Here is a 14,651-nt window from a genome sequence, read left to right as displayed (position 1 = left end):
CTCCTGGGTTTAAAACTTTATTTTCTAGCACAAGGGTGAATTATGTTGCATGGTTTTGCTTACCATGTGAGTTCCCGGTTATGTGGCCAGCAGTGTGTGTCTGGGCAGTGCCGCTGCAGGGAGGGTACCTGGCTTTGGGGAGACCATGTCCTTGTCTGTACAGGAGCAAGTATGAGCCCAACCCTTTAGATACCAGAATTACAATAGGTGGAGTTGGGTCATGTTTACTTGACACAAGTTAAACCAGTTCTGCTTTGTGGACAGCCTGTAATCTAGCTCAAAGAAAGAAAGAAACACTACTGCATTCACTTCACTCTATTTAACCCAAACTGCAGCAGTCATTATACCCGACAGTCGCATGTCTTGTCCTGTTAAATGATTTATTTTTTTGCACTGATTGTTAATGTCCAAGGTCCAGGTGAAGCTAACCAGCCTTGTATCCAGGCATCCTGAAGGGTCTGAAGTATGTTGAGGTTACAGTACAAGGTTGCCAAGCCTCAGGAGTGTACCAGACAGCTACATCCTTTCCCAGTCATTGAGACTCTTCACTGACCTGTGTTTTCAGTTGGAGCCAATCCTGGCCTTGTGACTCTAGTTTACCCACCTCTCGTGTAGCCTGGAATTGCAAATCTCCAGCATTATATTCAGGAGGTTGTGGGGAATGTGTATTTCTGCATATCCTGAGGGGGGGGGGGGAGTTCACTATCTTGCCATTTCAAGGGCCCATGTTTGCTTTTCACCAGAGAGAGTATTGCCTTTTTTTTGGAAAAGATATCTGCCTAGACGATTACCTGACCCACTCCAGATTTAGATTTCTTTTCAACAGTCAACTTAGCTTCTCCCATGTAGATTTGGTGGTGATTAATGGGATAGATTCTCTCTTTATCCCCTGCAGCACTGTGTCACATAGCACTTGATCTGTTTTTTGCTGTATTATTTGGTGCCCTGGGTGTGTGTTGAGAGTGGGCATCTTGCTGGCCGCCAGTCCTGTCCCGGTGCCGTGGTATCAGCTCAAAGCCAACATCTCCATAACTCAGACGTGTTACTGCACCTTCAAGATTCAGATATCATGTGATCCAGTGGCTGCTGTGCTTGAAACTGGTGAAAATACCATTGAACACAATGTTCATTTGGACAAGAAAGTGTTAACGGTGCTTATTTCTTTTAAAGCTGCATTCTCCCCATGAATTTTTTTTTATATTCAGAAAACTTTTTGTGAGAAATTAATGAAGGCGAAGAGAATTCTGCTTCCAATCCATTCATTTGGGAATGTGGGAGACATGCTTTATATGTTACCTTGGATCTACTTGGTCTGCTGGGGGTGTAGCAGTGACCCTACCTAATGCATAGGTCCAATTAAAAACTAAACAAAATGACTGGAATTGGTATTAGAAAGATCCTTCCTTCCCTTTTCTTCACCCCCTCTCAAAAATGAACTGAGTGCAGGGAATGCAGACTTTATAACTGCTTATGGCTGGTCATATCTCTGAGTTGTAAGTACTGGTGTGGGCGATGTAAAATGAACTTTCTACTACTGTGTTAGTGGTGTCTTTCTGTGAAACTTTCTCTTTCTTCCTTTTACTCCTTTGTGGATTTTCCCCTGTAGGAAAGTGCTGCCTTGGCAGATAGATTGATCCAGGTATGACTTCCCACTTTCTTCCATGGCCGTTAAACTTGCTAACCCCTCCAGAGCAGTGCCATTTTACATGTCTCATCTGGTGAGGTAACCTTCTGTCACACTCACCCGCATGCTGCATGTTATCCCTGTGGAAGCACTCACTAATCCAGGCTTCAGGCCTCGCCCACGCAGCCACTTGTGGTAAGTAAATGCGAAGATTAGTGATGCACAGGAACAGCTGCCTGGACCCAGGTTTGGGCAGTCTGCATATTGACCAGGGGGTGGGGGTAGGTGGCTTGTCCTCAGGATAAATCACAGCTATGATTTGCAGTACAAACTGGGTAAAGGGAAATTATGCATATACATGTACCCTGTGACAGGTGTATTTGGTACTTTGCTTGAAAGCTGTGTACCCAATACAGAAAGAAGAGCTGATATTTAACATGGGGTGGAAGAGTGAGTCTGTATATTTGGGTACAACAGCTACCAGGATGATGTGTGCCAATTGTACCAGCTGTAATACCTTTACTCTGTATACTGTAAAGTGGGTAATATAATGTGTAGCAGATTGTACTAGAACGGCAAGATTCAACATTCTTGTGTATCACAAGTCTGAGCATTTAACCAGCCCATCTGGATGGAGAGGACTTCATGTGATGTTGTTGGGTTTAACCTGTGTACCTCAGTGGGTGCATGCTGCAGGCTCCCTTAAACCTTCATAACCACAGGGATATACTAATGCTACTCTTCACTAAAGCATGCAACGCACTTGAAGTAATGTTCCTTGTCACACTGTGAAATACCTTGGAACGATGCATATCTGACCTGACACACATGCAAGTAGAAAAACCTGGTTAATGGTCCCAATCACAGCATTGTTTTAATGCTTATTTTGACCAGTGGTTATTAACAGTGTGATCCAGGAGTGATAACATTCTTTGTTTCTATCTAGATTGATATTGTTTTAAATTTTTAAAAATGTAAGTACTGCACACAGTGCTGTGATATGGTGGCTCATGTCGCCTATTGATCAATGCAGTTATGTTCCTTGTCATACATTGTTATTTATATATATATATATATATATATATATATATATATATATATATATATATATATATATATATATATACATACAGTATTGCAATGTGCTGCTTGATATTTGATGTTGATTAAAAAAACTCAGTGAAGCACCTTGAGGTTGGTGAAATAAAGGCTATATTTCTCAGCATACTTCATCCTAAACTGACCATTTGGAAAGAGAACTTGGAGTCATGTTTCTATCGTGGGTCAGCAGTGTGCCGGAGTGCTGCGCGGACACTGCTATAATCAGACACAGTGCTGGAATAGCTGAAGAAGTGGCAACTTCTGTTCCATTCATGGCTTCTGAATGCAGAATTGTTAGTTTACAGTAAAGATAACACGAGACAAATTGGCCTCCTAACTATTTTAGAAATGTTGTGTTTCTGGCAGCCAGTTTGTAAAGGAATACTTTTTGATTTTTCATGCACATAATTTTTTAATTTGTTGGGGGAATTGGAGTTGGGTCGGGAGCGGGGCAGAGGACCTTTTTGATATGTTTTGCAAAGTATTAAACCTAGGGTAAGGAGTTTAAGTCATGTAGAGTTATAATTATTTTAAGTAATGGTGTTTTAATGGGTAATGACAGATATATGATTGCGTGTCACTAGATCTTATTTCTATATATCAATTGTCCAATTTATGTAAGCAACTGGCCAATGGAATTCAGTTGAACTGTTGGTGCTTGCTCTGTGACGCACTCTAAAGGTTTGTGCTCAAGACTTCTAAACAAATGCCATTCTTTGCCTTTCAAAGCATTGACCCCTAGGATTTTTAAATGCATGCGAGTGCCTGGAAGGTGCAGCAACCTGATTGGGGAAATGCTTCTTCCCAATTTGCGCCTTAATTTTTTTTAACATTTTAAAAGTGAAATCATGCACACGGGTTTCTAACAGACAAAGTTAAGTTTGTTCTAAATCTCTCTGCACCATTTCTCCAGTTAGAGAGGATAGGTTGACTGTTGACTCATCGTCCACTCCAAGTCTTCCCTTTCCCCTTACTGGGGAATAATGTGCTATGTTGGCACTATGCTCTGATCAGGCAGGCTACTCCGAATGTTCTGTGGAGATTATTGCCTGAAGCAAGTTAGCAAGTGGAGGAAGTTCTGATTAGGCCAGTTGATAAATTTGGTTTTTAGTACGTTTGAGTGGGTAACAGCAGAATGAATAAATTGCATGCATTTTTGAAAGTGGTCTGGAGAGCAGGGCCAAGAGATTCTCCTGCTCAATGAAAAGTTAACTATTAGAATTCTTCTTCATCGAAATGTTAGGAAGGACTGAACTGATGGTCCAGGGACAAAATTAATCTCGACACTGCCTATCTCAGACTCCAACACCCCCCTTCCCTATTAACTGCCGTCTCCCCCCTCCGCGTCCCTCCCCACCGTCTCCCCCCTCCCTGCCGTCTCCCCCCTCCGCGTCCCTCCCCCGCTGTCTCCCCCCTCCCCGTCCCTCCCCGCCGTCTCCCCGTCCCTCCCCGCCGTCTCCCCGTCCCTCCCCGCCGTCTCCCCCCTCCGCGTCCCTCCCCGCCGTCTCCCCCCTCCGCGTCCCTCCCCGCCGTCTCCCCCCTCCGCGTCCCTCCCCGCCGTCTCCCCCCTCCGCGTCCCTCCCTGCTGTCTCCCCCCTCCCCGTCCCTCCCCCGCCGTCTCCCCGTCCCTCCCCGCCGTCTCCCCCCTCCGCGTCCCTCCCCGCCGTCTCCCCCCTCCACGTCCCTCCCTGCTGTCTCCCCCCTCCCCGTCCCTCCCCCCCGTCTCCCCGTCCCTCCCCCGCCGTCTCCCCGTCCCTCCCTGCCGTCTCCCCGTCCCTCCCCGCCGTCTCCCCGCCGTCTCCCCGTCCCTCCCCGCCGTCTCCCCGTCCCTCCCCGCCGTCTCCCCGTCCCTCCCCGCCGTCTCCCCGTCCCTCCCCACTGTCTCCCCGTCCTTCCCCGTCCCTCCCCGCCGTCTCCCCTCTCCCCGTCCCTCCCCGTCGTCTCCCCTCCTCCCTCGTCGTCTCCCCTCCTCCCTCGTCGTCTCCCCTCCTCCCCGTCGTCTCCCCTCCTCCCCGTCGTCTCCCCTCCTCCCTCGTCGTCTCCCCTCCTCCCCGTCGTCTCCCCTCCTCCCTGTCGTCTCCCCTCCTCCCTGTCGTCTCCCCTCCTCCCTCGTCGTCTCCCCTCTCCCTGTCGTCTCCCCTCCTCCCCGTCGTCTCCCCTCCTCCCCGTCATCTCCCCTCCTCCCCGTCGTCTCCCCTCCTCCCCGTCGTCTCCCCTCCTCCCCCCCCGTCGTCTCCCCTCCTCCCCCCCCCGTCATCTCCCCTCCTCCCCCCCCGTCGTCTCCCCTCCTCCCCCCCCGTCGTCTCCCCTCCTCCCCCCCCGTCGTCTCCCCTCCTCCCCCCCCGTCGTCTCCCCTCCTCCCCGTCGTCTCCCCTCCTCCCCCCCCGTCATCTCCCCTCCTCCCCCCCCGTCATCTCCCCTCCTCCCCCCCCGTCATCTCCCCGTCGTCTCCCCTCCTCCCCCCCCGTCGTCTCCCCTCCTCCCCTCCCTGTCGTCTCCCCTCTCCCCTCCCTGTCGTCTCCCCTCTCCCCTCCCTGTCGTCTCCCCTCTCCCCTCCCTGTCGTCTCCCCTCTCCCCTCCCTGTCGTTTCCCCTCTCCCCTCCCCGTCATCTCCCCTCTCCCCCCCTGCCGTCCCCACCGTCTCCCCTCCTCCCCGTCGTCTCCCCTCTCCCCTCCTCCCTGTCGTCGCCCCCCCCCCCCCCCCCGCTGTCCTCGTCATCTCCCCTCTCCCCCCCCGCCATCCCCGTCGCCTCCCCTCTTTCTCTGTTTTCTGGTTGCCTCAGTGTCACTCCCAGAGTTCTGAGGCTTTTCTTAATTCCTATTTGGTCTGGGAGCAAATTTGACAAAATATATTTACGGGTATTTCTATTGGGCGGAGTTACAATTCCAAAGGTCTGGCTATTTTTTGAAATTTTGTGTAAGCGCTGATTGTCTGCCAGGGTTTTCAAGCCTAACGCACATTCATTTCTCCTCCTGTCTTACCACATATCACCAAGCAATCATATTTGAATGTGGTTGGGTACCCTGTCTGTGTCGACTGAAGTTACAGCTGTCAGCAGCTCGAGTCTTTGCATTCCTTATAGTTATCATCTGGATTTTGTTTCTTCCTTCCTTGGTCATAGATGGGGAGTTGCATGTGATGGTTGATGGTGGGGGTCACACCAAAACTTATGGGTTATTGTGAATGTTGCCCTTGGGTTGGGCACATGGTTGGGCCTCTCTGCTGTCCATGAATGTAGGGTGGAATTTGTTGCAGGGAGCAGCATCCCAGAACATACCCTCCTTCATCTTGGATGGTGTGTTGTTATGTTGCAAGGTGTGGGCGGGAGGGTTTTTCTTAGCAGGGCTTTTGTTGAAGGGTATTCTCTTTCAGTATTTGCAAGAACTAAATCATCATCCAGTCACTCATAGCTTGATTATGAAGGGAGTTTAACACTGTCGAATGCTTTGTAGCAGCTTGGGGAGATACCTGTGAAAATTAAGACTTGGCAACAATTCATCTTGCCTTAAAGCATTATTTCCTTTATCTGAAAGTGAAGGAGTCATAGAATAAAAAGGGTCCATGAGAATACGGCCAAGTGTACCGTTGTTCTAATGTTAATTCCACCCTGAAGAAGGACCTAATCGGATTAGTCTGTCCTTCCTACCCTCAGGGGTATGATGCATTGGATGTTGATGCACTGACCTGTTGCAGTCATTACCGTTGATAGTTTGCACCTCTTCCCTAGTAGATGGATCATTTGCAAAGTGTTTGCTTTTCTTCCCCTTCAGGGAATATATAAGGGGTTTGCATTACAGAGCTCCATGTACGTGAATCAGAGGTTTTCCTGAGTGTTGCGTCTCCACCATTTTTAGATGTGGGTAGCCATCATTTGGTCCAAAGCTAGCTTCCATGTCCAGGACTAATGCTTCTGGTTTTGTTGCTATTTCCAAGTCTCATCCTCTGGCGATACATAGGGCTTGGTTTTCTGAGGTTAGCATTGTTTTGGACCAGGATATCCAGCAGAGGAAGGGTGCTCTTCCTGTGCATGTAGGGGCCGATTCAAGGCGGGAGGAGATGCACAAACTGGTGGGATTTTGTGCTCAGCCTCTTCTCCTCCAGGTGAAGGAACTGCTGTTGATAGGAGCATCTTGTCTAGCTGGGATCACTGTAGTTGGAGAGCAGATCAGAAGCTTGGTTGGGGTGGGGAAGGAGAGTCACTCAGGTTGTTGATGGGATCCTGTGTGTATTTCAGCAGTGACCAGTCAGAAGCTGCCAGGGGGGTTGGGTTGGAGCTTCCTGGGTGAGGGGCCGCTGTCCACACTGAGGGGCTTGCCAGCATTTGGGCTGTTGAAAGTTAGAAAATCAGCTGTTGTGTGTTCACCGATCAGGTGCCAAGTGACCGGGGAGCAGAGCTGTGGGTCGCTGCTCATGATGCTTGTCTGTTTGGCAAGTTCTTCTGCAACATGGTATGGGAAATGGTGCATTTTCTGTGGGTTTATTTTCAGCTCCACTGGCATCAGGTCCAGGGTTCTCTCTGTAAGCGGCTGCCTGAACTTCGCTTCCATCTGTTTTGAGCCTGGGTTGTGGGTCCCTCCTCTGCTCGGCTGTACTTTTTAGTGGCTGCAGTTTTCTTCATTTCTGGTCGCCTGCCAGTATTTCCATAGTTTTCCAGTCTCCATATCCGCTTTCTCTCTGTCTCATTCCCCAAATGTAGAGGCATGGTGGCCCAAGTTTCAAATGAATTGTCTTTACTGTCTTCCCTTCTGTCTCTTCCACACTACCATTTCCACTCCACCCTTCCCTTGGGTTCAGTTATGTCCTGCCCTGTTTGTTTTTTGTCAAATGATCATCTGAGCCTGATTCTGGTTTCACCTTAATGTGATCTGTCTTTACAGTGAGTGTCTTTTGCATGTCCCAAAGTCCCTTCAGTTCCCTTGTTAGGTCACTCTTTCTGCCTCCATGGTTGGTTGTCACACAGTTGCTGTTCTTAGTGATGTGTTATTACTCTTTGTTTCCTATCGCTTTAAACAGAACTGACTTCTGGAGTTAACCTTGTGTCACAGGCCTGTCACTAAGGTGTCAGATTCTTTCAGCACTATCACGGGTCATTCCTTTTACTTTCCTGTTTTTCTGTCTTCCCCATTTCTGAAGGTGCTGACTCCTGCCTTGCGAATAATCCTATGACTACTGGTTGTCCTCTGCCTCTTCCTTTGATGCCTCTGATGGTGAAAGATGGCAGGCTATTGGACCAGGGGTTGCTTCACAATTTAGCCCTTCTGTTCTCTCCCCACATTAGTTTAGGGTGTTAATGCTCCCTTCCTGGCATCTTAGCTGAGATTGGCTAACTTAGCGTGGGCTAGAGGTCTTCCTTTCTGTGTGTGGTTCCACTACCCAGTGAATAACTTTACTGATCCATTTGGCAACTCCTGTTTATGTACAAACTCATTATGAACTGGAAGAGCCCTCAAAAGAGACCAAACCTATTTCTTCTCTAGGCAATTCAAAAGGTAAAATAAGAATGGAACTAGGTCTTCAGAGAGTTGGAAGCGCGTCCGTATCGCTAACCTTTCTCTCCCTCATGGGTTTGTCTTCAGGGGCAAGTAACCAGGGCGCAGGAAGCTGAAGAGAACTACGTCATCAAGCGAGAGCTGGCTGTAGCAAAGCAGCAGTTCAACACAACCAGTGAGAAACTAGAACAAGCACAGAGCACCATTCAGGAACTGCAGGAGCTCAGGGTAAGGAAAGGCAGGTGTGGGATTTCTCACTGTCACCGTCACTAGAGACTAATGCTAAGTGGGATACAGGCAACAAGCATTCAGTGTAACCTGGCTGCTTTATGGTGATCCCTCACTTTTGCTAGTTGTCAGTAATATTTAAGATTAAATGTAGGGGGTGCTATTATACTGGACCAAGCTGAAAATCCACCCACTGGTGGTTTGTCTGAGGGCTCTTGTTCCTCGCCCCATGAATAGCTGGATCGTCATCGAGATCTTCCTCATGAGGAGAGAGAGAAATTTAATGCCCGATCATTATAGCCTGCTCTTGTGTATCATATAGAAGACACCTTGAGCAACAGTGGGAAATGTCTGGGAATGGGTCACTTTCACGCAGGAGCTGAGGCACAGAAATACAGCTTTAAAACAGGCTGCTTAAGTGTTTCTAAGGAAGAGTGTCTTCCATTCTGCTGTCCCACTGGGTTATCCTATACACCTCTGACACTCTCATCCTGTGAGACTGATGTGTGTTTGCCTCTTCTGTAGTGTGTGGCAACTGGTTACTGGCCTGACATAAACAACTGTATGCTTTGGTAATAACATTCAGGTTGAATAAATGTGAGATTGCTGGTTACTGGCAGGTAGCAATTGGCCTAATTCAGTAATAAGAAACCAGCAGGTCTCAATTGCATTAATCTCTTGCACTGACAGCTTTCTTCAGGTAGTCACATTCTAAGTGGTGTTTAGAGATACTTCCACTTTTCCTGCAATGACAGTGTGCTGTCTTACATATAAAACACTTTCTACTGAGCAACTGTACAGCTATTGAATTCAAAATGAGCCTTTGAGAAGAATAAAGTAATGTGCAGTTTCCTTGCAACTTGATGTCATCCTAGCACCTGAACTGTGTTACTACCTTCTGCCCTATATATTTTGATCTCTCAAACGTAAACAAGTGATGTGTAACACCATCCAGCTTTGCTCCTCACACTTGAGAGCAAACAGAGCAAATGGTACTGTGTGCTTTGTACTGAAGTAAGCGACAGACCTGTGCCAACGGAACAGAATTTAGGAGGGTGTGATGCACAGGTGCTTCATGTCAGACGGTTTAACTGTGTATCAGCGCACTCACGGTGGGAGCAAAACAACCTCAATTTCATTAAGCAGGTGCTGGGTTTCTTCTAACTGCTTGGCAGCATCTGCACTGTGAAATTTGTCATTTCAGCTACAGGGAGAGGTGAAATCTACCAGTCGTCACAGGCTGTTGTTGTGGTCAGAGAGTACTCACTTCCGTAGGTCTTTGAGTGTGGAGCAGCGTGTGACTACTGCATATTTCCAAATCCTGCCCCCTCGCAGTAGTTTTCAGAAAAGGGAATTAATAAGATGAGCAAAAGTGCACTTTACTTGTCTGAATAACCTAAAGTTCATCCCAATTTGTTTGATGCATCGGCGCTACTGTAATAACCTGGTAAAATTTATTCTCCCCAGTAAACTTCAACTGACTGTTACTTAAACTAAACTGACACCACTGACACATTAACTAAACTGACGCCACAACTAAACTGACACCACTGACACATTAAAGTTCTAAGTAGGTACAATGAGGAACTGTAGGAGTCTTTTTTCTTCTCACTGTTTGTCTTGCTGTCCTCTCCCTCATACCACAGTCATCCAGCTAAGCGATATGGAGTGCAAGAGCTGAGATTACGAATCTAAACCTGTAACAGCCTGTCAGATTGCATTCAATCAATCTCCTCTCCCCTCCTGATGCTGTATGGCAGAATGGAATGGAGAATAAGGATCTATTTTTGTCACTCTGTCTGCTGCAATAAACTCCTCCTTGTCATATTGGAATTTTGCGAAAGAAAAGGTGTGAATTGTTCTCTGGGAATGCTGGATGTGTCGGAATGGTTTACAGGCTCTGCTTTCTGCGCTCATTCTACATTCGAAAAAGTTTCAGTAGTCAAAAGTTTGGCAGTTTGTTTATCTGAACCCTTTCATTTAAATGATCATGTAACTGTTTTGGGAAAGGGAGCGTGTTTAATTAATTAGTAATTATATGCCCTCTAATTTTCTTTTGAGGTGTGTAGTTTAACCTTGATTTTAGTGGTGATTAAATCAGTTGTGAAACCTCAGTTCAGGTTCAGTTGGACCAAAGCCACAGTTCCAGATGCTCACTATTAAAACATAGAAGATGGGTTATTTAAATATCATACTGCCAACTAGGCACTAGTCAGTCAAGGGTAAATGAGTGTTTGACACTTGTGATTTGAATGAGCTACAACCTTGCGTAAGCGTTTTGAGATTTAATTTATAATTTTCTTCCCTAGATATTATGTTTTTAAAAATGTAAAATCCAAAATCGGCTGATTGGATTCAGTTAGCGCTTAGCTTTAATTCCGGGTGTGTTGTGAGGAGCTCTATCTTGGCATTGTATTGCAAGTATTTTAGCAGTGCCGCGGTGCGCGTTGTTGATGGACAAAATCATGAACCTTGGACAGGAAGTCTCTACCTGTAGTTACGGAGGTCAGGTGTAGAACTCGCTCTGCTCACTTGCCCTAATTTTGAGAAAGGAAAAGAAATTTCTTTTGATTTTTAAATTTATTGACTATTTATGCTGATAGTCGTTTAGTAGTACAGAACTTGTTGAAAAAGCACATGTTGAAGCTTTTTGTCTTGCACTCATCAGGATATTCACAAGAATACCAAATTTAAAAGGAACAACAATTTATACTGCATGAGAAGAGAGTGCTGTTTGGTTGGCAAGTTGACACTCCTCTTTGCAGACAGAAAGAACATGTACCCACACTGTGCCTGTTTCAGCTGTGCAAAATAGGCAACAGCCATTCGCTAGTTCATACCCCAGTGAAATGCTTGACCAATTAGAGTGAACCTGCCTGGTTTTAATTTAAACAAAGCCTTACAGTTAACTGTCAGTCATCAGTTAACTGGTGCTTTCTCCATGGCAACGCCTCTACCAGTCAGAGTCCACTTGCCAACCAATCAGCACACTCTTCTCATGAAGCATAAATTGTTCCCTTTACATTTGGTTTTCTTGCGAAATGTCCTGAGAGCGCAGGACAAAAAGCTTCAACATGTCAGCGATACTTATACTGATGTCAAAAAATAAACGTTCAACTAAATTTATGCTTTTCATAATGGAATCTCACACACTTCTATTATTTTTATTAAATTAGGCCAAATGAGGTCCTTTACCTGGGCTAAAGAGGACTTAAAACAATGTGCACAGCCTGTGTCACATGGTGTTGTTAGTTGCACTGAATATATTTCCAATCTGGATTCTGGCCTCCTTGTTTTGCAGAACAAAAATTCATGCTTTTGCTCTTTTGTGTCTTAAAATATGGAAGCATTGAGCGGAGATGATGAAACCGGGTGAACTGGCTGCTTTAAATGTTCCTTTTCTCTTTTTTTGCATTCGCTGGCTGTTGGAATGACAGAATTGTTAAGTTTCTTTTGGTGATGGGGACAGTTCTGAGCACTGCTGTCAACAACTACTAAACAGCATGAGAAAATCCATTGGATTTGTATTCTCATTTGGAGTACTGAATATATGGGACACAAGCACTTAGAACATAAGAAATAGAGGCCGGAATACACCACAAAAACAGAAAATGCTGGAAAAACTCAGCAAGTCTAACAGCATCTGTGGAGAGAAAAGCAGTTAACGTTTCAAGTGTGACTCTTCTCCAGAGCTGGCATTGACCATATGGCCCATCGAGCCTGCTCCACCATTCAGTCCGACCATGGCTGATCGCAGCTTCAACTTGAAAATAGCAGTTATGAGGAGAGATTGGCTAGGCTAAGATTGTTTTCCTTCAAATGGAGGAGGCTAAGAGATGCCCTAATTGAGGTGTACAAAATTGTGAGGGGCTTAGATAGGTTTGACAATAAAGGCTTGATCCCCCTAGCTGAGAGGTCAGTTACCAGGGGGCATAGATTTAAGGTGATTGGTAGAAAGATCAGAGGGGACATGAGGAAAAACCTTTTCATCCAGAGGGTGGTGGGTGTCTGGAATTCACTGCCTAAGTTGGTGGTTGAGGCTGTAACGCTCAACTCCTTTAAAAGGCACCTGGACCTGCATCTGAAGTGCTGTAACCTGCAAGGCTACGGACCAGGTGCTAGAAAGTGGGATTTAAAATGAGCCTCTAGCTTCTTTTTTCTCCTTTTTGGCTGGGGCAGATGCAATGGGCTGAATTGGCTGCACCATATCTTTTCTATGGTTCTAACTCCACTTTCCCATATCCGACAATTACCAAAGTGACCAAAAATGTCTATCCCAGCCTTAAATATATTCAACGATGGAGCATCCACAATCCTCTGGGGTAGTCAATTCCAAAGATTCAGAACCTGCTGAGTGAAGAAATTTCTCCTCATCTCAGTCCTAAAGGGTTGACCCCCTTATCCTGAGGGTTTTCCTCATATTCCAAATTCCTCAGCCAAGGGAAACAATCTCTCAAGTGTTTACCCTGTCATGTACCCTCTTATATCTTTCAATGGGGCCACCTCTCAGTCTTCTAAACTCCAGAGAATATAGACCCAGTTGACTCAGCCACTCATCATAGGACAGCTCTTACATCCCAGAAACCAATCTAGTGAAACTTCACTGTACCATCCCCAAGGGAAGTATATGTTTGCTTAATAGGGAGGGATATCAATTGAATACTAAAACAGATGAATTTTTTAAGACTGGTCAGGTGGTCTACCTAATCCATAACTATTGAGTTTTCAGTTTGTTTCTTGAGCTTCGTTCGAGTTAAATTCACATAGATAGGCTGCAGAACCTGTTAACCTTTTCTTTCCAGTTCAAACACTGGACCAACTGTTTAATAGCTCATCCAAAACACTTAGATCTCTTGTGTGCTCTGCTCGTTAGTGTGAATCATGCACTCCAAATTTTCTTTTTTGTTCTATGTCTCAGACTTTGCACTTGTCTGCGTTTGGACTCTGTGCCAATTCTCTGCCCATTGATCTAGGCTGCCCTAAACCTTTTCTGTTATTTGACTGAGTCCTATTACCTGGCATGGCTCAACTATGGATACGTACATCTTGCATTGTATTACCTTTAGAAGCTGCTGTGGTTTGGAGTAGTTGTGTTTCGTGGCAGTGATTGTAAAATACTATTTGTTCACAATAGGGTTTAATAAAGAGATTTTGTTTCTGAGCTGAACCAAATCTGGGAACCTTGTATGTAAATCATAAAGAGATGCTTGGGAGACGTAAGCTGCAAGAGAGAAGTCGGCTTTTGAACTGCTTCAGAATTGCCATGATGTTGTCTTTTTATTTAGTAATGATAAGGAACCTCTGTTTATATACTGCCATTTACCTCCGCCAAGTCCCATGGTACTGTAATAAATGAGCAACTAATCCGTTTTGAAGATATTGGCTGACCAATATGCCAGGAGAGCTTCTGTAGAACATTTTAGTCTAATTCTTCATTTCAGACATGAGAATTACAGCAATAATGGAATGTACACAAACTTCTGGATTAATTATCTCACTCGAAATCTATCAGAACCTGTCATTCAAACCTATTCTACACTATGGATTAGTTTACACTAACAAACTGTTCAAAGTACAAAGCAAGCAAAATACCTAGAGTCACCCGATGGTGGTCAACCTCCTGTTGTGATTGTAGTTTCTAGTGACTCACTAAGTCACTCCTGTTTAATGATTGCAGCAGTTTCTTTTATGCTCATTGCTCAGGAGGGACACAGTAGTCCATTTGTATTTGATTTTAGGCCGAAATACCCTAACACATGCCAAGCCCATAAGTCTGCCCTGGCAGAGCCAACCTCCTCTAAACTTCCTTTAGTCAGTTACCATCAGGTGGGGAGTACTTGTGGAGGGGGGGGCATCGTGGGGGGTGGTGGCGGCAATCTTCCAAACGTGTGTGTGTCTTTAACCCGCCAGCTATTGATAGTTAATATTTTATCAACACTCAGTAATTCTCAAGGCCCAAGGCCTGTCCCCTTATTTCAAAGGTAGGCGATGTCAAAGGTAGTGGCATTGTCGCTGGACTAGTAATCCATCGACCCAGGGTAATGCTCTGGGGACCCAGGTTCGAATCCTGCCATGGCAGAATTTGAATTTGATAAAAATCTGGAATTATAAGTCTAATGATGACCATGAAACCATTGTTGCAAAAACCCATCTGGTTCATTAATGTCCTTTAGGGAAGGAAATCTGCTGTCCTTACCTGGTCTGACCT

At 45.8% G+C, this 14,651-nt stretch overlaps 1 protein-coding gene across 6 annotated transcripts in view; it reads left to right on the top strand.

Moving 5' to 3' along the window:
- LOC121271280 (EVI5-like protein) overlaps nt 1-14,651 on the top strand; it is a 410,054-nt gene that overhangs the window by 261,489 nt on the left and 133,914 nt on the right. For 4 of the 6 annotated variants that reach the window (XM_041177135.1, XM_041177133.1, XM_041177130.1 and 1 more), the window contains 2 exons: nt 1,607-1,639; nt 8,303-8,443. The exons of 1 other annotated variant lie outside the window; for it this stretch is intronic. In XM_041177135.1, coding sequence (XP_041033069.1) covers nt 1,607-1,639; nt 8,303-8,443 — 174 coding nt within the window. The remainder of the gene's footprint in view (nt 1-1,606; nt 1,640-8,302; nt 8,444-14,651) is intronic. One more of the 6 variants, XM_041177131.1, reaches the window with a different exon arrangement.

This window comes from Carcharodon carcharias, chromosome 30 (genome assembly GCF_017639515.1).
Source record: "Carcharodon carcharias isolate sCarCar2 chromosome 30, sCarCar2.pri, whole genome shotgun sequence".
In the NCBI taxonomy this organism is placed as follows: domain Eukaryota; kingdom Metazoa; phylum Chordata; class Chondrichthyes; order Lamniformes; family Lamnidae; genus Carcharodon; species Carcharodon carcharias.
The sequence above is the reverse complement of the archived record's forward strand: the minus strand, read 5'-3'. Positions and strand labels throughout refer to the sequence as shown.